At 42.1% G+C, this 25,537-nt stretch overlaps 1 protein-coding gene across 1 annotated transcript in view; it reads right to left on the minus strand.

Moving 5' to 3' along the window:
* Positions 1-3,511: 3,511 nt before the first annotated feature.
* LOC150080835 (uncharacterized) overlaps positions 3,512-25,537 on the minus strand; it is a 107,435-nt gene continuing 85,409 nt past the window's right edge. The window contains exons 6-7 of the mRNA XM_090380837.1: positions 3,851-4,040; positions 3,512-3,576 (exon numbers count right to left, since the gene is read on the minus strand). Of these exons, the coding sequence (XP_090236963.1) occupies positions 3,512-3,576; positions 3,851-4,040 (255 nt within the window). The remainder of the gene's footprint in view (positions 3,577-3,850; positions 4,041-25,537) is intronic.

Below are 25,537 nucleotides of genomic sequence, written 5' to 3' on the forward strand. Positions count from 1 at the left end.
TCCTGCAATAGCAGCATCAGGCAAGCCCATATCCTTTTCTTTTCCTCCTTGTTTGTTTGTTATTTGGTTTTTAGGAGCACTAGCAACTAAGGCCATATTGCTCCGGGATATGCGGTGGTCATTCCCTGACCTTTCCGCATCCTCCATATTTGGTGGTGACGGGCTCAAACCCCGGTCTAATCAAGAAGCGTGTGCTATGCACTGCTGCTCCTTCCCACCAGGCTACGGAGGCGCCTTTCCTCCTTGTAGCTACGATCATACTGCACTGCAGTCGACATTCTCTCATACATCTGTCCTTTCTGGTGGTGAAAGAACATTGACCTAAAACGTATACTCAAATCAAGAGGCATCCTTCCTTTTAATACCTGCAGTTCATCATTAGACACTGTTCTGCATTGCAAACTGATTTTTAACAACACTGCTCTCTGAATTGCAAACGTCTTGCATACATTTGCCCTTTGCAATGCACAGTCTATCCAAACAGGAGCACCATAACTGACAATTGTTAAAAAGACACAGTCATAGAATAGCCTTAGTGCCTTTAACTCCCCACTCCCAACTGGTTATTCTTGCTGACAGATCTGCTGCACAATGTGATTGATGTGCAACACAAATCTTAGACCTCTGTCTGTTTTTACCCTTTAATACATTATCGTTATGGAAAGAGACTCATGATTACAACTAGAAGAATGTTAAAATTTTTTTGTTATCAGAGCTGCATGGTTGTGTCTTCTTCATAGGTTGACAGTATCAACCACATAAAGCAAATCCTTTTTATTAGCATTTGATAGTATAAACCAGAGCTATGATGCTCAATACGCTCTATGTCGATTTCAATATTTGTAGAAAAATAAGAGAAATTTACCTAGAATATTTACCTAGTGCTACTCTCCAGAAATTAAAATGAATATAACATTAATGCAAAATGATTACAGTAAAAAATAATAAATTGAAAATAATCAAAAAACAATTAAAATCAATTGAACACAATTAAAAAACTAATTAAAAAATTAATTAAAATTAAAAGAAGTTAACGAAAATTTGAAAAACGATTTTCCTTCCTGAAGCTAAGAGATCTTTTCAACCGTATGTTGTGATCACAGGAATGGAAATTACTGAGTACAGTAGTGTGAGCCTGAATCTTAGATTTTATTTGTCTTCGTGCATGTGCATAAAAGATCACGATTCGCAGATTAGTTATGGACAGCAAACATTAATAGAATTCTCGTGTGTTAATAGCCTTGTATAATTACATTAGACATTAAGTATTTTGGCATTGTTGAATAAAAATGTATGTGTTTCATTAATGCATAAAAGGCTACTTCTGACGTGGCTGAACGAGAAGCACAAACTGAGGACGCGTTCTGTTTAACTCTAAAATTCTGCGGAAATCGCATTGATTCATGATAAGATGAGTCGCAATCACTACAAGAAATGTTGTATACTAGGTCATTCGTTTGTGTTGCGAAAGAGGAAAGGACTGAGTGAGTGAGTGTTCAGTATAGCGTGTAATTTCCATATTGGTGTGGCCACAATCATAAATTCGGTATCTTTAAAGAATGTTAAGCTGTTTGTGCCACTGTTCAACTTATGGGACAAAATTAAAGTATTTTTTGATGTTCTGTTGTTGGTTGTAGTTTTTTAGCTTGTACCTTAATTCAGTTTATTGTAACAAGAAGGTAACCCCTGTTTCAGAATCTGCTGGTTAATATTTGTATTTCTGAGTCTAAAGCAGATTCCGTTCTTGAATATTTATAGGCATTGTGAAATTGATTAAAGATAATAGGCCTTTTGTAGATGAACGGATGCAAGCTGTTATAATGCAGAAGCATACCAGTGTTTGTTGGTTTACAACAGATGTTAAATTGGATTTTATTAGTGTTCCGAGTAAGCGTGAAATTTAATGACTTAGTATCCGTATTTTCCGTTTCGAGTGTAAAATTGAGTCTAGGATGAATATTATTAAACGAATGTAAAATGTCTTGAATAGTGCTACCATTAGTAATAACAAGAACATCGTCTAAATACCTCCCATTGTATGTGATATGGGCAGAGCCGGAACTAGGGTGGGGCTAAAACCCCAGGTGCAGCATTTTAAGAGCACATTCAACCAGTTGTATATTTTAAAATTGCTTCATTTTTGATTTAATTGCAGTCGGATCTGTGTTTAATGAACTTCTTTATTGCGAATTTTTTGAATTCATTTTGGTAATTACATTTAAAAGTTTCTGTAGAATTAAGAAAATTTTCCTATAACGGATGGATTACGAGAGACTTAACTTTGTATGCTTTGTTTCCATCTCCGGCAATTAGAAAGTGCAAATTAAGGGTTAAAGGGATTACCATTCCACAATGTAAGTGGAACGTAAGACGTATGCAGCCACCTATCCCACATACTGAGAAGTCATGCTAGTCAACTGCTTTCTATAGCCAGTCTAAAGATTAAGGCGTGTTCCCGACATGGATAATAGCTTCTGGTCAACTTATGTTCTTTGTTTAAAATAAAAATTTGATTAAAAGAAATACTGAATTATCTTTGTACTTATGATTCCAGAAATTTCTGTGAGAGTGAAAAAAAATTATAAATTCGTGATTTATAATCACTTACAGAAAAAAATATCAGGAAGGAACAGTGTTTTTTAAATTTCGAAAATAACGGAGAGACTCCAATTACAAACTTCTACGAAGTATGGCCCGTTTTGTGACGTCACACCTCCTGAACTTTTTGGTTTATCCTCCTTTTATTCACTCTCACAAAAATTTCTGGAATCATAAGTAGCACGTACAAAGATAATTCAGTATTTCTTTTAATAAAATTTTTATTTTAGTTTTAAACAAAGAACATAAGTTGACCAGAAGGTAGTATAGTTAGCACTGAAGGACAAACAATTTTTCAAATATCTGTTGAAATATGTTATGTTATAATGTTAAAAGTACTATATTTCACAATATTTTGTTTCTGTGATTTTATACTAGATATATAAACATAAACTATCTTGTTTTCTAATTTATTTGTAGTTTATATAGAATTAAACGAATATTTGTAAGTTTCTTTTTGTGTGATATTTTTTTGTTATATTCATTGTATTATTAAAATTATTTTATTAATAAATATATGCAAATCGTAGACCGTTGCAATAGTAAATTTTTATAAATTCATAAAGATTGCAAAGGGGTGCAGAGGGGCGGATTCCCCCGGGCGCGAGCTGCAGGGTCTCAAACTGAAGGAATTATCCATCACAATCATGGGGCGCCAGGAAGACGTGTTGCTTCCTGGCGTCGACAACCCAAGCTACACTACTGAAAGATTGACTACCTGCATATAATGGGGGCGTACTTAATACTTTTGACCCAGGCATGGCTTTGCCTAGTTCCGGCTCCGGATATGGGGTAAAAAAGCATCAAATGTATATGCTCAATTGTTGAGAGATAGACCTCCGATATTAAACTGCTTAGACTCAATCCCATTGGCAAACCAAAAATTTGTTTGTATACTTTGTCTAAAGTTGAACTATACTTCTGTTGAAGTATAGTTTACTTCAACTGAGGCTTTAATTAAGTGAAAAATTTTTATTCCTATTAATGAAATTTAATACAGAATAATTCCTATCTTTAATTCCTATTAAAGAATTTTGTCGAAATTTGAAATGTATTAGAGAAAAAATGTCGACGCGTTGGCTGCTTGTTAACCCCAATTTGCATTCAGCCCACCTAAGCTTATCTTTCAAGCGCTTTTAGAATATTGGTTAAACGACGAAGTGCAAAATTCTGAATAGAAAATTTAAATCTGCACCTGTTCTTATAGCTTTCTCGTACAAACATACATCATCATTATGTGCAGCCAGCTTACCTAATTCATTTTCGCTCATTTCTGTCTCTTCATCGATGTTTACCTTTTTACTATTACCCTTGATCCTTTGAGCATACATCTCATTCGCTTTCTGTCCCCACAGCATATAAAGATTTCTGCGGGCCAAGTCTATCCGCTCATCGCAAGTCATCATGTCCTTCTGCAGCAGAGATTTTGCTTGACCTTTCATCTACAAGGAAATTTCGAAGGTCTATGTAAATATTCAAATAATGATCAGATTTCTTTTAGAATAAATAATACAAAGGTTGTTCAATAAAGACGCTTTCGATACCTGACGGTTTTCAACAGGTTGGGGGATATAGGCGCGTGTGCACTTAAACGAACATGTTAATATACTAATTCATATGACCTGTTTTTGTTTAGACTTTACGGTTTTGTGTGTGTAATTTCCTTGCATCTCAAACGAATCAGCTTACAGCGATTCAGTTTTTACTGCTTATAGCTAGAACCACAAAAAATTTCATAAAAGGACGTTGATCGTGTATGGTAAAGACTGCTACTCAAAAACAGTTCATAGAGTGGTAAAGAATGCAGTGGCAGTATCCTCTGTCTGTCTTCAAGAGCTTTAAAAAAAAAAAAGAAAAAAAAACATCATAGATTTCTGCAAGATAAGTTATTGATAACCGTTTTCTTCTACTTATCATGGTTGACGATAATGGTCACTAACGGTTAACTGGATGCAGAATTAACTTAAAAGGATTTACATCACTGACTGTGCCCCAGCACCAAACGCAAGCGACCGGAAAACCAGCTAAGGAATCATTCATGATATTGCCCACGCACATACGCATTGTTAACTCTTCCAGACCTTTCTTCAAAAGATGCACTTGTCGTGGTGCTCAAACGCCCTGCTTACAGTACGGTACAGATTTTTACCGTGTGGCTTTCATGTTTTAGATCCATTACGTTTTAAACGAAGCCGTTTCAATTTCCACGCTGGAGTCCCGGAAATGAATGTTTTAAGAGCCTTAAGCATGCTTTAATTGAACAACTGCCCTACACCATACAACAGGGGTGGCGAACCCATGGCGCGTGGGCACGTGAGTGCCCAAAGTTGCACGCGTAAAAATTTGTTGGGCATGCAGAATTCAGAGCGTCCAATAAAATTTTTCAAACTTCAAGCAGTGGCTTGTTTGAAGTTGAAGTGGTGAGACGTACTGACAAAATTAATAAAAACATTCGTATATTTCATACATTTATTCAGAACACAAGTTATTGGTAAAGTTATGTGAGATATATTGTCCACATTCAGTATTTAGTGTAGCCTCCTTCATTGTCAATAACGGTTTGTTTGTGGCGCGGAGATTGGAGATTATTCTTCATTAATTCCCATAAATTCTCATAAATATTTCAATTGCTATTTACCCTTTACAGATTGTTTAGAATGTCAGCTCAAACAGCAAAGAAACAAATATTATGCATTTCGTGTTTTGAAACATGAGTAATTTTTTTAAAATATTAGCGAATTTTGGCACGCGAGTGTAGTTTTCTTTTAAAAGATTTAGCCAATTTTAGCACGCACCCTTAAAAAGGTTCGCCACCCCTGCCTTACAACATGAACCATGAACAGAAAAGTAGCAGATATTTTCATTAATTATTATTACTCATTCTTTATAACTAGGGTATTTGATTGCTGGATTTTATAATTTCCTGTTATTTAACCTAATTTCTATTTATTATTATTACTATAGTTCTTATATTATATCTTCCTGATGGGAAGTTCCATTCCGTGACGGGTATTGCTACCAAGTACTCAGGGTGGTTGTTATGTCTGGTTTCACTGCTGGTCGAGGGGCTCCTACAGGTGTTCATGATTGTGACTTTCTGGAGTTCTGTGTAGGTGTTCGCTGGGAGACGTATTGCTGCTTGGCTGTTATGTAGGATCTTTGGCACCATATCGGTCATTGAAACGATGGTCGTTACTTGTTGCATATGCCACATCTCTTTGATCTCCTGTCTTAGGTCCGTGTCAGTGGCGTAGCTACCATGTAGGCAGGCAAGGCAATTGCCTCCGGTCCTGGGATCTTTAGGGGACCGGTGTCTTTGGCTGTCTCCTGTTTTTGCAATTTTCATTAATTAAGTAGGGGCCCGAACCTGTTCTTTGCCTCCGGGCCCGAAAAAGGGTAGCTACGCTAGTGGTCCGTGTACTTCCTGATCTTTCCTTTGTGGGTTTTTTGGAGGTTTCCAGTGTTGGGCACCACTATGTCAATCAGATAAGTAGCCTTTTCCTTCGCATTATAGCCGTAGTAGCTTATGTGCCATTAAACTTCCTCCTTTTCCTTCGCATTATAGCTTATGTTAGTAGTTATGTACTTATGTTAGTAGTTAAGTAGCTTATGTGCCATTAAACTTCCTCCTTTTCCTTCTTGTTGACAAGGGTTACGTCCCATCTGTTGAGTGGGACTGTGGCGCTTTCCCAGTACAGATTAGTCGGTTGGTGATTTCTAGTATGGCCTGTGGTTTGTATTTGTAATATGGTACTTGTGAAACGATCCAACACTTCACCACATCCTGTGGTGATGTCTTGGATCGTTTCTGAAGCCCGGCATGAACGATACTCCGGGCTCTTTTGCGATGTATTTTTTATAGTTCCTAGTGTTTATTGCCTGGTCTTGGATGGCGAGCATGAATCCTTCGGTATCGGGGAAGATCGTCGCACTCGTGAGCTATGCATTGGAAGCCATTTTATGTGGTCTGGATGGAGGTCATTCTAGAGTCTACCATGGAATGTTTTCTTTGTACACCTTTCTAGCTTTGTATGTGCCATCTAGGGCCCTGCAGATGGGGGATTCATTGGATGCGCCGCACCAGGTGCACCGATGTAGGGGTCCCCCAATCAAGGATGCCATCAAAGTCTCAACATAAATAAACAAGGTCCCTTATCCCCTTTTGCATTCAGGCCCCAAAGTGCCTTTGCAAAGTCCTGGTGCTGGAGTGAAAATGGGACTTCTCGCTTGGGTTCAGTGGCATGTGCTGCTTTTCTATCTTCCTTATGGCATGGTAAAGTGTTGTGGTTTTCTGGAAGTAATCCTTCAGGTTACCTATCGCTGGCTTCTTTTGCTCGAAGAAATCTATCAGGCCCCTTCCTTCCTCTTTCTGAGCTATTGTCAGTCTTTCCAAGGTTCACTTTGGGTGCTGTTGGCAGCTCTTGGTCATCATTGTTCTTTTCTTTCTCATGATATCCTCCAGCTCGGTGTTAGTCCTGTCTGTGATCCCGAAGGAATATGTTAGCACTGGGACTGCATAGGTGTTTATGGCTTTAATTGTGTTCTCTCTGTTCAGCTTTGCTTTGAGCAGACTTCTGAGTCTCTGATGGTATTTTTCAGTCAGATAGGCCTTGACCTTGTGCTAACTGATGAGCCTGCATTGTTACCAGGTATTTGTAGGTATCTTCCCTTGTCATGGCTCCGATCTCTTTACCAGGCTGCAGCTGATCGTTTTATTATTATTTATATACATAACACCCTGTGCACTTTATAGTAGTACCCGTAACGGGGTGGAAATCCATCATTATTATTATTGCTCTTATATTATTTCTCCCTCATTGGGCGTTCCACCTGGTGACGGGTATTGCTACCAAGTACACATGGTGGGGGTTGTTATGTATGGTGTTACTATTGGTCGAGGAACTCTGACTATCCTACAGGTGTTCAGGATTGCGACTTTCTGGAGTTCCTTGTAGGTGTTCGCTGGGAGACCTATTTCTGCTAGGCTGTTGTGTAGGGTCTTTGGCACAACACCGGTGGTTGACACGATGATCGGGATGGTCGTTATTTGTTGCATGTGCCACATCTGTTTGATCTCCTATCTGCCGTCTTAGATTCGTGTATTTACTGATTTTTTTTCCTATAGATTTTCTGCAGGTTATCACTGTTGGGTACCACTATGTCAATCAGATAGGTGGTCTTTTCCTTTTGTCCACAAGGGTTATGCCCGGTCTGTTGCCCCTCGACGTGGGCACCTGTACGTGGTGAGGGGACCTCCCAGTGACGCTGCTGGACTTCCAGCGCTAGCATCACTGGGATCCAACGCCCACAGCCTAGGTTCCGGGCTTACATCAATAGAATCCGGCATGTTTGCCGTGCGACCCGTGGAAATTCGGAAAGGGGGATCCTGGTGGTTGAGGGGCGTTCAGCTTCAATACACCACTTTGGCCCCTGCTTCGACAAGACGGGTGGTCCTGGAAGGCCCGGCTAGGATCAATCGGCTAGTAGGCTCGCCTGCGAGAGTCATCCGTGTCAAAGCCATGCCCCTACCCTCATGGTCCGAGGGACAGGATTCAGGCTGGCGGCGGTGCGGGTATGGTGTCTGGGTAGCCCTGGCGTCCCACTCCCGAGCGCATTTATTGCATGCTGGGTAGTGGGCGTCCCTTTGGGCTCCGTGGTGGGTGGGGAGCCCGCGCACTGAACCACTTAAAAAAAACTCATGAATCCTGATAAACTTATTTCTTCAGGGGCCCCAACCCGGTCCCTATCTGAAAACATAGACAATGATACTGATAGCATTATTGCTAAAAAAAGGCAGAGAACTGAAGTACCATCAGGGCCAGTCCCAAGGTTCTTAATTATGCATTCTACCAATGAGACACCAATTGGTAAAATGTCGCCCTTTTTTATACAAAAAGGGTTAGACGGGTTAGCAGGTTCACCCAAATCAGTTAAGAGGCTTCGTTCTGGAGACCTTTTAATTGAAACTAAAAATGACCGGCAATCTGAACATCTACTCCGAACAACATCAATCGGAAGAATCCCTATAACAGTGACACCACACAGAACACTCAATTCATCGAGAGGTGTCATTTCGGAGTGGGACCTTCTCGACGTAACCGAGGAGGAAATCTGCTCCGAATTAAAACCACAGGGAGTCATTGCCGTCAAGAGAATTACTGCGCGAAGGGATGGAAAAATTGTTAAAACCAGGAGCGTTATCCTGACTTTTAACTCTCCTAAACCTCCTGATGAGATTAAAGCCGGATACATCAACTGTTCGGTGCGTCCATACGTTCCGAACCCTTTATGGTGTTTTAAATGCCAGAAGTATGGACATTCTCAGATGGCCTGCCATGGAGTCCTTGCATGCGCTCGATGCGGCGCAAAGGACCACGAAACAACAGCATGTTCAGCCGCAAAACCCACCTGTATTAACTGTGAAGGCGAACACTCGGCCTATTCACGAGCATGCCAGAGGTGGAAAGAAGAAAAAGAAATTCAACGGCTGAAGGCAGAGCTAAATATATCATATCAGGAGGCAAGGAAATCGGTCAAACCCCTGAATATCAAGAAACCTACCTATGCCCAGAAGGTAGCAGGGAGATGTTCCGTCGGAACTCAGACGGACATGACCATACCTCCAAAGGAGTCTTTCACTCCCATCGCGCGTTACCTTTTAAGTTCTCAAAAACCTGCGCAGAAGGACCAATCAGCTGCCACTCCTATATCGGTACCTCCTAATGCTCCAGAAGTAACAAAGGTAACTATGAAAGAAAAGAATAAGAAAGGGGAAGTCCCCCCTAGTACCCAAGATAAGATGGATGTCGAGCAGAAGGAGGTACCGGAAGAATCAGTCTTGGAACTCTTTGCGGAGGAAGAAATGGACACTGGACAGCGTCCATTCTTCCCCAAAAAAGATAAATTTAAGACTGATAAAAGTAAGCCCTCAGCACCTCGGAAGCCGCCTGATGGACCCACCAAGCCAAAATAATGGCTAAATTCCTACAATGGAATTGTCGTGGATTCCGGCGAAATACTGATGACATCAAGGCCCTCCTGCAAAAGCACGAGCCAGTTTGCTTTTGCTTGCAGGAGACATATCTAAAGGCAAATGATGATCCCACCATGCACAACGTCACAGTTTTTCGAAAGGATAGAATTGCGGATGGCTCTGTACATGGGGGAGTGGCTATCCTTGTGGGTAACCAGACCCCAGTACAGCCCTTACTAATTACAACTAGCATAGAGGCTGTTGCAATTCGCCTTACGGTGGGATTTTTATTAACTGTGTGCTCTATCTATTTGCCACCTGGGACCGACATCTCCCAGGCAGACCTTGATGATCTTCTAACGCAGTTGCCTCTCCCTTTCTTACTTCTCGGGGATTTTAACGGACATAACACCCTGTGGGGTAGTGCTAACATCAACGGAAGGGGAAGAGTCATAGAGCGTATGCTCAATGACAATGACCTTTCCCTTCTAAATACTGAACAAACACCTTCTTCCACATGCCTACCCGTACTTTTCTGCCATTGATCTCTCTATCTGCTCCCCTTCTCTACTCCCTTCATCCACTTGGGAAGTGGAGGAGAATCCATACGGAAGCGATCATTTCCCTGTGATAACCTCGTTACACAATGGGAGACCATGTCTTTCCTTCAGGTTACCACGGTGGAAGATTGATCAGGCTGACTGGACTGCCTTCCAACATCAGGCAAATTTTGATCTTAGCACAGTCAGTCAAGAGCCGATCAATGATGCAGTCAAGTACATCACAGAACATATTGTCCAAGCAGCTGCGAATGCTGTTCCAAACACATCTGCCCGGTTTCCACCATTTCCCAAACCTTGGTGGAATTCACAATGCACAGCAGCAAAAAAGGCTCAAAACAAAGCGTGGGGGATTTTTCGCCGATATCCTACCACGAACAACCTTATAGCCTTCAAACGTGCACGAGCCAAAGCACGCTACATCCGTAGTCAGAGTCAAAAGGAATCGTGGATCCGTTTTACATCATCTATTAACCAGTCTACCAACTCTAAGGTAGTCTGGATAAAATCCGGAAAATGAAGGGAAAATATGCATCCCACCCTTCTTCAATCCTAGATTATAATGGATGCGCTATTGCAGATCCAACTGCAATAGCAAATGCTCTTGGGGAAACATTCTCTAACATCTCCGCAACATCCTCGTACTCCCCAGAGTTCCTGGTCCTGAAACATAAACTGGAAAAACAAGCACTTAATTTTAAGACCAAGAGCCTCTATCCCTACAACGGGGCGTTCACTATAGAGGAACTGAAAAGAGCCCTCACTCTTTCCAAAGCAAGTGCTGTTGGACCAGATGGCATCCATTATGAAATGATTAAACATCTTTCACCAAAATCTATGGATTGTCTGCTCCTTCTGTATAACAGAATCTTTACTGAAGGGCAGTTTCTGGACTCCTGGCGAAAGGCAATCGTTCTTGCCTTCCCTAAGCCAGGAAAGGATCCAAAAGTCACCACCAACTATCGTCCTATTGCTCTGACTAGCTGTCTGTGCAAAATCCTGGAGAGAATGGTTAATTCTCGTTTAATATGGTATCTAGAATCAAATGACCTTCTCTCCAACATCCAGTGCGGCTTCCGAAGGAACCGGTCCACTTTGGACCATCTTATTAGATTGGAAGCATCCATCCGGGATGCTTTCCTAAAACGCTAACACTTGGTGTCGGTGTTCTTTTACATGGAAAAAGCGTACGACACAACTTGAAGATTTGGCATTTTAAAAGATTTACATAGGCTAGGCCTTAGAGGGCACTCCCTTTTTTTATTCAAAACTTTTTAGCCAAACGATCGTTCCAAGTTCGTGTGGGATCCTCACTCTCTCGCTCCTTTAGCCAAGAGGAGGGAGTACCACAAGGATTAGTATTAAGTGTCACGCTTTTTGCCATCAAAATAAATTCCATCACAGAACAACTTCCTCCAACTGTAAACAGTGCCCTCTATGTTGACGACTTTAGCATTTTTTGCCAGTCGTGCAACATGAGGGTTATTGAAAGACAACTGCAGAAAGCCATCGATAGTCTGAATTCCTGGGCACTTGCTAATGGCTTCAGGTTCTCGCCGGAGAAGACCGTTTGCGTACACTTTTGTCGCAAGCGTAATCTTCATCCTGAACCTGAATTAAGGCTCGGACAAAATGCTATTCCAGTAGCAGCGAACATAAAATTCTTGGGACTCATATTCGATAAAAAACTGAACTTTTTGGATCATATCCGTCAACTCCGCACAAAGTGCACACGTGGGCTTAATATTCTCCGCTCGCTCTCCTCTACATCTTGGGGAGCAGACAGATGTATCCTTCTTCGGCTTTACCGTGCACTTGTGCGATCCAAACTAGACTATGGGTCCCAGGTATATTCCTCAGCCAGAGACAGTGTCCTGCGATGGCTGGACCCCGTCCATCATCAGGTCCTACGTATTGCTACTGGAGCATATCGCACATCTCCTGTCCAGAGCTTATACGTCGAAGCAAACGAACCACCGTTATCGCTTCGACGTAAGCAGTTGTCTTTAAAGTATGCTTTTAAACTGAAATCCCTGCCAGACCATCCTACGTGGCTATTCGTTTTTGAGCCACGATGGGAAAATTTATACATTACCCGCAAGACTGCCAATCGTCCTTTTGGTATTCGTTTCCAAGAGCTACTCAAAGAACTTAATATCAAGGTAGACAAGGTTGCCCAAACATCAGAGCAACCCTTTCCACCCTGGCATGCTCGTGTCCCGGCATGCGACTTGTCGCTTAGAAACTGGGGAAAGTCGGACACTCCATCATGTGTCTACCTGCAGCTTCATTCAGCACACCGAACTGAATATTCCGACTTCGCGCCAGTCTACACAGACGGTTCGAAGTCGGAATCATATGTGGGATATGCTGCTGTCTTTACAGACAGCACTATATCAGAGCAGATTCCCTCCGAATGCAGCATATTTACTGCAGAGCTGCACGCTGTAGAGTTAGCCTTGGATCATATTAGTAAATGCCAATACCAACGGTTCATTTTATATTCTGACTCTCTTAGCATGTTACAGGCCTTAATATCTGTGAGATATAATCCTCATCCAGTTCTGTCTAGCATTCAGCAGAAGATTCACGTTCTCCATGAACGCGAATATGACATCCGCTTCTGCTGGATTCCCAGCCACATTGGGATTAGGGGAAATGATTTGGCTGACGCCGCAGCCAAATCAGCAATTTCCAATAATAACCGTTGCCTGTTAGTCCCCTATACAGACTACAGGCAAATAGTACATCAAAAGGTACATTCCCAATGGCAGGATTCATGGAATAGACAGACTGCGAATAAATTATATTGTATAAAGCCTGTAATTGAACCGTGGTAGTCTAGTCTGCGCAGGAGTCGTAAGGAGGAAGTTGTTCTAGCTCGCCTCCGAATAGGACACAGTCATCTTACACATTCTTTTCTGCTGAGGGCAGATGACTGTCCTATGTGCGAGAACTGTGGCACCTTTTTATCTATTCGTCACATTTTAATTGAATGCCCAGATTTTAGCAATATCCGTTGTACCGCTTTTAACCATCTGACTGAGCCATATACACTCAGTCAGATTTTATCTGACAATGACAATGTGTCTGCTGTTTTTAGCTTTTTAAATTCAATAAATATTTTTACTCGTATATAAAATTTTTACATTTTTCTTTTATATATTTGCTATATCTTTTGACATAGTGACCTAACTAATTGGGTCACTGAAAGTTTAAATTTTTTTACAAATGATCTGGTCTTGGCGCATTTATAGCCTTAGTAGCTAATGCGCCAATAAAACCAAAACCAAAACCAAACCGGTCTGTTGTGCCCTATTGGCCTATCTGTTATGGCACGTTTCCAGTACACCTTGTGGGTTGGGGCCTCTAGTACTGCCTGGGATTCGTATTTGTCGTACGGTACACTTTTTTCGATCAACTGGTATTTCCTTGCTCGCTGCTGATGTATTATCTTGGTTACCTCGTCTTGTCTATGAGTGTACTCAGTCTGGGTGATCACCCTGCATCCCATGGTGATGTGTTAGATTGTTTCTGAGGTCAGGTGACATCGCCGACATGTGTCATCAAATACACCAGTCTCCTTCGCGATGTATTTTCTATAGTTTCTGGTGTTCATTGCCTGGTCATGGATGGCGAGCATAAATCCTTCAGGCTCAGGGAACAGCGTCTCGCTCGTGAGCCATGCATTCGAAGCAATTTTATCTGTGATCTTGATGGAGGTCATTGTAGTGCCTGCCATGGAGTCTCTTCTTTACCTGTCTTTCTAACTTCTTTTCTACCTTCTGGATGGGAGGGGACTCTACACTTAGGTTGAGTGGGGTATATTGCTTGTCTATCTTCCTTGTTTCCTGGTGTGGTGCTGCTGTATGTTTCTGGAAGTAATCCTTCAGGTTAGCAATAGCTCTTTTCTGTTCCTCGATAAAGATTATCAGGCCCTTTCTCCTTCTTTCCGAGCAATTGTCAGTCTCTCTCTCTACGGCTGATTTCGAGTGGTGTTGGTGGATATTGGTCATCATTGTCCTTGTCTTTCTCATGAAATCCTCTAGCTCGATGTTAGTCCAATCTAAGATCCCGAAGGAGTATGTTAGCACTGGGACTGCATAGGTGTTTATGGCTTTAATTTTGTTCGCTCCTTTCAGCAGGTTTCCGAGTTTCTGAGAGTGTTTTTCTGTCAGGCAGGCCTTAATTTCCTCGTGCTGTAACTGCTGAGTCTCATCATCCCCGAGTATTTGTAGGCCTCTCCCTCTGTCATGGTTTCGATCGCTTTACCAGTCTGTACCTGGTAGTTTCGGTTGACTAATTTTCCCTGGTTCAATCCGTGTTTCTTGCATTTGTCTAGATCAAATTCCATCCTAATATCATTGCTGTTCTTCGGTGGTCTGGAGTAGTTGCTGTAGGTGCTTCTCGGTTCCAGCATAGAGCTTGATATCATCCGTGTACATCAGGTGGATGAGGGTGTTGAGGTTCTTCCTTCCTTCTTTGGCACCACACCGGTGGTTAACACGGATGGTCGTTACCTTTGGCACCACACGGATGGTCGTTACTTGTTGCATGTTCCTTCTGTGAGGTTATATTCTTACTTGCTAATGTTGAGCATGGTGAATAGTGGGCTCAGGGCATCTTCCTGAAAGATTTCTCTCCTGATGGGAATCGGGCCGGTTGTGATGTTCTCTTCTTTAATGGTGGTACTCCATTTCGCTTTCGTTTCTCCTAGAACGTTTGCCACTATCGGATAGACTTTGTAGATGTTCAGAGCCTTTATTAGTCAGCTCTGAGGCACACAATAGGCTGTGTAATCTATGTAGGCCGTGTACATGTTTCGGCGCTTCTTGTAGTCTTGCTCTATAACGGCGGCATCTATGGTTAATTGCTCCTTGCAGCCTTTGCTCAGCCGCTTTCATCCTTTCTGCTGTTCGGCTATTATGTTCTCGCTCTCCAAGTGGTCGATATCTTCCTGGTTATGTAGCTGGTCGGGATCTTTTACATTGTTGGGAGACAGGTGATTGGTCTGTATTTCGCCAGGTTTTTTGTTTTTGTTTCTTCGTATTTAGGCTTCAGACATGTGATTCTTTGAGTGAGAAATTTCAGGATTGTGTCTGGGTGCCTTATCATTTGGGTGAACTGCTCTGCCAGGTGTGTGTGTGTGTGTGTGTGTGTGTGTGTGTGTGTGTGTGTGTGTGTGTGTGTGTGTGTGTGTGTGTGTGTGTGTGTGTGTGAGAAATTGAGCTCTTGTACCAGTAGTTGTGGACGTTGTCTACTCCTGGAGTTTGCCAGTTGTTAGAGTTCTTGATTGTCTGTTTTCCTTCTTCCCAAATCTCCTACTCTCATTTCTTGTACGTCCTTGGTTTTCTTGCGTTCTAGTTCTAGTTTTATCCAGAGGACTTGGCTGTTAGGTCTTTGTTCCCTGCTCCATGTGTTGCCGCAGAACTCCTCAATCGTCTTCTCCTCGGGTGGTCCATTCTCTTTTTTCCCGTCTTCGAGATACCTTCACAAAGGAGGTTAGGCAGGGAAAGTCAGATTACGAGAAATCTTTGGAAAAGGATGCTAAGAAAAACAGTAAGGATTTCTTTACTTATATAAACTATAAAAGGAAGAGGATGAATCTGATTGGTCCACTTGATATTTTGACGTGGCGCATTATGGCCTTAGCTGCCAGTGCTCCATTAAAAACCAATCGAACCAAACCAAATCCACTTAATATCGATGATTCGACTATTGATGAACCTGCTCAGATAGCAAACAAACTGAATGAGTATTTTGCATCTACATTCACATTTGAGGAATTATTAAGGTTTGAAAATGCCAGAAGGTTATCAAATTGTAGCAGGGTGCTTAATGATTTTGTAATAACTGAGAAAAAAGTGGAGAAGAAATTGTCGAAGTTAAACATAAGAAAGGCACCTGGGGCGGATGGGATATATCCAGTTATATTAAAGGAGGCGACAAAGAAAGTAAGCAAACCCTTAGCCATAATTATGAGAGCATCCTTGGACTCGGGGCAGGACCCCACGGACTGGAGATGTGCAAATCTATTCCCAATTCACAAAGGGGGATCGAAGGGTGACACGAATAATTACAGACTAGTTACTTTAACTTCTGTTCCGTGTAAAATAATGGATTCACTGGTTAAAGATGCATTGCAGGATCATCTAGACAAGACTTCAGCAATAATTCAGACACAGCTTGGATTTTTTAAGGGTGTCTTGTCTGACAAATTTGATTGGGTACTATGATGTGGTCACAAAGGAACTGAATGCAAAAAAAAAATCATTTTGATATCATATACTTAGATTTCAGAAAAGCTTTTGATACTGTTGCGCATGGAAGTCTACTGTACAAATTGGAGCAGAATGGTATTAAGGTAAGTTGCTACAATGGATAAAAGGATGGTTGAGTGGGAGAAGACAGAGGATGGTAATCAATGGGTGCTGCTCTTCGTGGACTAATGTTATTAATGGAGTCCCACAGGGTTCGGTGTTGGGCGCACTTTTGTTTTGTATATTTCTCTGATATTTATGAAGGTATATCAGGCTTAGTGTCGAAGTTTGCAGATCATACAAAGGTTGGCAGGATTGTTAATGACAGTGATGGCAGCGTGCTACTGCAACAGGATCTAGAAAATTTGGGCAGATGGGCTGAGCAATGGCAACTGAAATTTAACATTGCCAAATGCAAAGTACTGCATATGGGTAGAAGTAACCCCAGAGAAATGTACCAACTGTGTGGTACTACACTTAAGGTGGTAGAAAATGAAAAAGACCTGGGAGTAATTGCGCAGTCAGATATGAAGTTTTCTGAGCAATGCAGACAGGCTGCCAGGGCAAGCCATTGGGTTTTGTCAATGATATACAGGAATTTTGCTAGCTACGAAAATAAGGGTGATTGTCCCTCTGTATAAGGCAATGGTCAGGCCACTCCTTGAGTACTGCGTACAGGTCTGGAAGCCTCATTTTAGGAAGGATATAAATTTGCTTGAGCGTGTACAGAGAAGGGCAACAAGATTGGTGAGAGGAATGAAGGGATCCTCTTACCAAGAGAGGCTTAAGTTCTGCAAATTGCAGTGGCTGGAGACTAGGCACCTGCACGGTGACCTGATTGAGGTGTATAAGGCCTTGAATGGGTTGATCATGCTGAATTCTGATGGGTTTCTTCCACTTGTTCAGATTATGAACCTAAGGGGGCATAAATTCAAATTGAGGAACGACAGATGCAGAATAGATATGCGGAAATTTGCCTTTAGCCAGCCGGTGGTTAATTGCTGGAACAAACTTCCATCTGTCGTTGTGGAAGTTGATAGGTTAAATAAATTTAAGGAGATATTGGGTGGACAAACATTTAGAGGGAATTGTTTTGTAAATTTTTTGCTGATGCTGCATAAACTCATACACTTGCTTTCATGCCTCACATGCCACTACTACTACCTGGAGAAGCGTTTTTGGTCCTCATCTAAGATCCGGTTGTTTATTTTCCTCTGGGAACTCTCTTGTATCGGCGTAGTTATTTGCTGAGAGCGAGGAGGTTCTGCTTCAGTATGTCCGGGTACTCTCCTATTCTCTGTCTCATTTTTGCCGTGGAAGCTCTTGAGAATGCTCCTCACTTTTCCAATCAATTTCTTACTCCTATTACCCCGTTGCTACTGGGTCAATTTGGCCTCTCTTGACCCTTAATTCTTCTATTTTCTGCTGATTTCTTCTTTCCCAAGCTGGCGGTTCCATCTCTTTTCGGTTCTTCTGCTGCTGGTCTCTCATTTATCTTCCATTAATCCTACTGGCTGCTATGACAGTACAATACATGGCTGTGTGGATGGCCTCAAGGGTTGCACCATTGTTGTCGAGGTAATATGGTATTATTTGCCAATTGAGGTGGTCTGTGACTCTCCTCAAGGTTCTATTGGGCCTATGCTTCGGTATCAGTGGGTCTTTGTGGAGTACATTCCTTCAAATTCTGTTAGCGCCTTCACCCGGGCTCTATTTTGGATATCATGACCTCATCTCTTTCCACTTCAGCTGCTATGGGTTGTATTTCTTCTTGCTCTTCCGCATTAACGATATTCTTTATCCTTTGTAGTTGATCGCTCACGTCCTGCTTAATTTTTTCCAAGGTTGCAGGAGCTGTCAGGTTCTTCGTGACGATGGTCCTTCTCTGGCCCGCTATTCGCTGGTCGGTGACCTGATTATCCGGGAATCATTCCGGACACTTGGTAAGTAGTCTCGCCCTGTAAGTTGTCATATCGGTTTCCAGCTTCGTTATTTCGTAGTATGCTTGCATGATGTACGTGTTCATTTCGATGCTCCACTTCATGTGTTGACGTTTTTTTCCTTCCTGGGTTGTGTCTAGTGCAGTAAGCAGATCCAGTTGGTAGGACTGGATGGTCTTGCCCTTCTCTTGTGGGAACTACATGGGGGACAGTGCCACTTGCTCCACTGTCTTCCTCGTGAGACCTCTGATTTTTCGAACCAACCCTTCTGCCTAAGGCTTCAACCCAAGTAACTTTACCCTGCGCCACACTGGATGCAGTATGATTAATATATATTATTTATTAATTTTTATCACTATTAATTAATTTATTATTATTATTATACCGGTCTCAGCGTCGTGGAGCTGTACTCGGTTCAGCCAAGGTTGGACTCTAGCCCAGGTCCATTAGGCTGGTAGTCCAGTGTCGTAACCACTGGGCCATCGCACCCCTTTATTAGCGCGCCTCCGTAGCCAGGTGGGAAGGAGCAGCAGTGTATAGCACACGCTTCTTGATTAGACCGGGGTTCGATCCCGTCACCACCAAATACGGAGGATGCGGAAAGGTCAGGGAATGACCACCGCATATTCCCGGAGCAATATGGCCTTAGTTGCTAATGCTCCTAAAAACCAAATAACTAACAAACAATAACAAGCACCCCTTTATTATTATTATTTCTCATATTATTTCTCCCTGATTGGGGTTTCCACTTCGTGACGGGTATTGCTACCAAGTACAGGTGTTCAGGATTCCGACTTTCTGGAGTTCCTTGTAGGTGTTTGCTGAGAGACCTGTTGCTGCTAGGCTGTTATGTAAGGTCCTTGGCACCATACTGGTGGTTGACACGATGATCGGGATTGTCATAACTTGTTGCGTATGCCACATCTCTTTGATCTCCTGTCTTAGGTTCGTGTACTTTCTGATTTTTCCCCATTGGGTTTTCTGCAGGTTTCCAGTATTGGGTACCGCTATGTCAATCAAATGGTTAGTCTTTTCCTTCTTGTTCACAAGGGTTATGTCCGGTCTGTTGTACGGTATTGTCTTATCCGTTATTATGGCGCGGTCCCAGTACAGCTTGTGGGTTGGGGTCTCTGTACTGCCTGAGGTTCGTATTTCTAGTACGGTACACTTTCTTCAATCAACTGGTATTTCCTTGCTAGCTTCTGATGTATTATCGTGGCTACCTGGTCATGTTCTCAGTCTTGGTGATCACCCTGCATCCTGCGGTGATGTGTTGGATCATTTCTGAGGCTAGATATCATCATGGACATGTGTCATAGGCCACTCCGGGCTCCTTGGCAATGTATTTTCTATAGTTTCGGGTGCTGATTACCTGAGCTTGGATGGTGAACATAAATTCAGCAAAGAGCATCTCGCTCGGCAGCTTCGGCAAAGAGCATCTCGCTCATAAGCCATGCATTGGAAGAAATTTTATCTATGTGATCTTGATGGAGATCATTGTAGTGTCTGCCATGGAGACACTACAATGATCTCAATTGGTTCTCTGCCAATCTTTCAAGCCTAGTTTGTGCCTCCTGGTTGGCAGGGAACTCTTCGCTTAGGTTGAGTGGAGTATACTGCTTGTCTATCTTCCTTATTGCCTGGTGAAGTGCTGCTGTGAGTTTCTGGAATTAATCTTTCAGGTTATCAATCGTTTTCTGTTGCTCGATGAGGTCTATCAAGGCTCTTCATTGTTCTTTGCGAGCAATTGACAGTCTCTACAAGGCTGACTGCTGGTGGTGTTGGCGGCACCTGGTCATCATTGTCCTTGTCTTTCTCATGATATCCTCCAGCTCAGTGTTAGTCCAATCTAAGACCCCAAAAGAGTATGTTAGCACTGGGACTGCATAGGTGTTTATTATTATTATTATGGCTCTAATATTATTTCTCCCTGATGGGGGGTTCGATCTCGTGACGGGTATTGCTACCAAGTACACAGGGTGATTATTGTTATGTCTGGTGGAACTGTTGGTCGAGAAACTCTCTGACTATCCTACTGGTGTTCAGGATTGCGACTTTCTGGAGTTCCTTGTAGGTGTTCCTGGGAGACCTATTGCTGCTGTGCTTTTATGTAGGGTCTTTGGCACCATACTTGTTGTTATTATTATTATTATTTCTCTCTGATTGGTGATTTCACTTCATGATGTGTATTGCTACCAAGTTCACAGGGTCGTTTTGTTGTTATGTCTGGTGTTACTGTTGGTCGAGGAACTCTGACTATCCTACAGGTGTTTAGGATGACTTTCTTGAGTTCCTTGTAGGTGTTCTCTGGGAGACCTATTGCTGTTATTTAGGGTCTTTGGGACCATACCGGTGGTTGACACGGTGATCGGGACAATCGTTATATGATGCATATGTCACTTCTCATTGATCTCCTGTCTCAGGTTTGTGCACTTCCTGTTTTTTTGCTCATGGGTTTTCCGCAGATTGCCAACGTTGGGTACGACTATGTTGGTCAGATAGGTAGACTTTTCCTTCTTGTAAACACAAGGGTTATTTCTGGTCTGTTGTGCGGGATTGTCTTATCCGTTATTATGGCGTGGTACAGCTTGTGGGTTGGGGTCTGTTGTACTGCCTGGAGTTCATGCTTGTATAATGCTTCACTTTATTTTGATCAATTAGCATTATTATTATTATTGCTCTTATACGCCGATGAACCAAAACAATATGACCACCTACCTAATATGATGTTGGTCTTCCACATGCAGACAAAACAACTGGACCTGGCGACGCATGGACGCTACAAGATTTCTAAATGTCTTGTGGTATCTGGTACCAATACGTAACCAGCAGATTCTTTAACTCCACCAACGTCCATGGTTGAGACTCCGCAGATCACAATTGCTGATCCAACAGAAACCACAGATGCTCGATGGGATTGATGTCTGGAGGATTTAGAGGCGATGGCAGTACCTGGAAGTCTTCCTCATTAGCATTAGTAGAGGCATTTGATGCAAGAAAGCAAGCTTATGCAGCATCAGCCAAAAAAAAAAAAAAAAAAAAATAAATAAATAATAATAATAATAAATAAATAAATAAAAATAACCACTTCCACTTCACCCCTCTGTTCGTTCGAAATACTTGTCCAGCTGAGCCTTAAACTTATTTAGGCTATCAACTTCCACGACAAGGGATGGAAGTCTGTTCCACCAACCAACCACCCGCTGGCTAAAGGCAAATTTCCTCACGTCTATTCTACTTCTGTCTACCTCTATCTGTCTTTCCTCAATTTGAATTTATGCCCTCTCAGGTGATTATTCTGAGCAAGAGGAAGAATCCCATCAGCATTGAGCATGCTCAAACCATTCAAGGCTTTATACACCTCTGTCATATCACCTCGCTGGTGCCTAGTCTCCAGACACTGTAATTTGCAAAACTTAAGCCTTTCCTCGTAAGAGCACCCCTTTGTTCCATTCACTAATCTTGTTGCCCTTCTCTGTACTCGTTCCAGCATTCATGTTCCGCGAATCAGTCTTGAACAATCCGGGTAGTGTGGCATGGCGCACGGCACAGCCAGATGGAAAGACTGTTGCCATGTAAAGGTGTAGCTGGTCGGCAATGATGTTTAGGTAGGTGGTATACGTCAGAGTGCCCGTCACATGGATGATTGGATCCAGGGTATCTCAGCAGAACATCGGCCGAAGCATGACACTCTCTCCACCGGCTTCGTTTTGTTCCACAGTGCATCCAGGTTCCATCACTTCCCCAGGTAAATGACGCACACGTACTCGGCCGTCCATATTGTTCAACAGGAAACGTGATTATTTGGACCAGACGATTTTCTTCCAATCACTGAAGGTCCAGTTTCGATGCTCGCATGCCGATTGTAGGCACTCACTGGTGAACCGTGGTTAGCATGGCACTCGGAGCGCCCTGCAGCTACGCAGTCCGATTTTCAGCAGGGTTCGATGTACTGTTTGTTCTGACACATTACTCCCGTCACCAGCGTTCCAGTTACCCAATTACCGGCGAGTTGCGCCACAGTTGCCTTTCTGTTGCCATGTACTGTCCCGAAGAGCTTTTGCTCACCTCGAGCATCCGTGGTCGTCCAACACCTGCAGTTCGTCGGTTTTTTTCTCCTCGGACCACTATCTGTAGATACTAACCACGGCTGACTGTGAGTAACCCACCGGCCGTGTCGTTTCATATATGCTCTGACCTAATCGCCTGGCCATTACAATTTCGTCTTTTTCAAACTCACTTAAGTCTGCTGCCTTTCCCATCTGAAGAACAAGAGTAACACTGATTAATGGAGCTCAGTATCAGGTGTTCTTTATAGTGTGTCCTGACCCGCGCACGCGCATTAGTTCACCAGCAGTTGCTCCGATTTGCATAATGACTCGCTGGTCGTAATGTTTTGGCTCATCGGTATAACAATAGATTTACTTAAAGATGTAGCTACCATCAAAAGTAAAGGGAGAGGTTTTTGCTTAGTTAGAGGTGACTACAGTACATAGTCTCAGAGTGTTTTAAATTCTGTACAGTGCGACTAACTGACGATGTTATCATCAGCAAATTGTAAATGGAAAGCTTTAGAGGAATTAATCATAGACGCTACTTGGCTTTTCATATCTATTAAGAAATACTCTTCAAGCTATAGGCCAAAATGGATATCAGTTGAACCGGTGAAACTCGTGGCAGAGAAGTAAAATGCATGGGAGGCATATAAATTATCAGGCGACACAGAAGACTATGTTAGATACGAGGGTAATTCAAAAAATAATTTACACTTAACCATTGTTACCAAAGAGACATTTATTGAGATAAATAACATTATGCAATAGTGTTACTTACCTCAATAAATGTCTTGTGGCTTTTGCAGCAAGTTATGACAATCCAGATTATCGTGTCAACCACCAGTATGGTGCCAAAGACCCTTCCTAACAGCCTAGCAGCAATAGGTCCCCCAGCGAACACCTACAAGAAACTCCAGAAAGTCCTATTGCTGCTAGGCTGTTATGTACGGTATTGGTACTAAGTACATAATGTTTTTTAACTGAGGTAAGTAACATAATTTTTTGGCTTATCGGGGTATTATTTCTTCCTGATTGGAGGTTTTACCTCTTGACGGGTATTGCTACCAAGTACACAAGGTGGTTGTTGTTATGTCTGATGTTACTGTTGGTCGAGAAACTCTCTGACTATCCTACAGGTGTTCAGGATTGCGACTTTCTGGAGTTGCTTGTAAGTGTTCGATGGGAGACCTATTGCTGCTAAGCTGTTATGTAGGGTGTTTCGCACCATACCGCTGGTTGACACGATGATCGGGATGGTCGTTACTTGTTACTTATACCACATCTCTTTAATCTCCTGGCCTAGGTTCATGTACTTCCTGATTTTTTCCCCCGTGGGTTTTCTGAGGGTTCCTCGTGTTGGCTAATAATAATGAATAATCATAACAACATACACCTTCAGGGTAATAGATTGAACTAACACCGAGCTAAAGGACATCATATGAAAGACACGGACAATGATGACCAAGAGCCTCCAACCCCCACCCGAAGTCAGCAGTGGAGGGACTAACAATAGCTCAGAAAGAGGGAGGAAGGGGCCTGATAGAGCAACAGAAAACAGCGATAGTTAACCTGAAGGATTATATTATTATCATTATTATTAGCTACATGGTGCAAGGAAACCTGGGGCTTATGCCGCAGAAATGAATCTATCTCCACCTGATAAAGTTGACTTTGTGCAGAACCTCTGCAAAATAGACCTGTATGGAAGGTCTCTTCGCCATCAGGGAGAAGCTGTCACCTGCACAGCCGCTCCCCGATGGCGAATAGACCCTAATGGCCGCCCATATTCACTTGGTGCTGGGCCTGGTCTTCTATTTTAAGTGCCTCATGCACAAAAATCCCGCACCCACCGGAAGTAGTGCTATACCGGTAGGTGCCAGCAATCCCGCTCCCAGGCTGCCCACACCTGAGAGCCAGCAAAAAAAAAAAAAAAAAAAAATAAATAAATAAATAAATAAATAAAATAAAATAAAATAAAATAAATAAAATACATACATACACATAATATAAACAAATTAAAAGAAAAAAAAAAAAACACAAATAATCAAAATGTATATAACCAAATCTTAATTAGTAATCATTAGATTATTCCAATGTCTTTCTCCGTTGAAAAACAGTTACACAGAACTCTTGCAGTGCTTGAAATTTATCCTGATTAGCAATAAGGTCACTTTCACAGCCTCTAACTAAATTACCAATCTTCACTTTTAGCCTTTCTCTATGTTCAACATACAAACTACAATCATATAATAAATGACTCCAAGTCTCAGGTTGACCGCAAGTGCATAAAGGAGAGCTGACTAGACCAAAGTAGTTTAAAGTAATGTAGTTTAAAATTTAATGAGCCATGGCCAGTTAAAATAAACGATGTTACCATAGAAGAAAAAAACCATTTGTTGTTACTATCATAAGTAAATTTAACTGTTGGAATAAACAATCTAGTCACCTCCCCAGTTGCACTAAGATCCCATCTCTGTTGCCACATACCAATCAACTGCGTTAGAACATTTTTTTTAGCTTTAGCTATCTCTATAGTGACATCAGATGTAATATTCATGAAAGAAACCACTATGCCTTTTTTTAAGTAATAACAAAGGGCCCGATACACAATGTACAAGTCTAGAGGCAAATGCCCGGCCAAAACCTGCATAGCATTCGTTGAGACTGTTCTGCACAAATTAGAAATAACATAAAGCATTGAGCGCTGAATCGATAACAATTTCTGTTTAAATTTAACGTTAGTAACTCTGAAGTACCACACTGATGCTCCGTACGCAACTATGGGTAAGAATACTGCCTTGTAGTATAAATTTAAAACTTTCCTTTTCAACCCCCAATCTGACCGTGTTAATCGAATTATTGCTGCACTAAACTTTTTAATTTTTTCGTGTAAGTAATTTAAATGTGGGAAAACGATAATCTATCATCAATTCTTATACCTAGATATTTCACCTCAGATACTAGGGGAATCTGCCTCCCCTTAATTAAAGCTTTTGGCGGTCGCGCATAATTTAGTTTCCCCTTAAGAAGCATCATAACAGTTTTAGTTGTAGATATCAATAGTTTGTGCAGATCAGCCCACGACACTAGACTTTCCAATACCTGGGCCACTCTTATTTCAAGCACAGCCCTGGATTTACCAGTAACACAT

Source organism: Mastigoproctus giganteus, chromosome 9, assembly GCF_048544385.1.
Source record: "Mastigoproctus giganteus isolate SK-2022 chromosome 9, ASM4854438v1, whole genome shotgun sequence".
NCBI lineage: Eukaryota > Metazoa > Arthropoda > Arachnida > Uropygi > Thelyphonidae > Mastigoproctus > Mastigoproctus giganteus.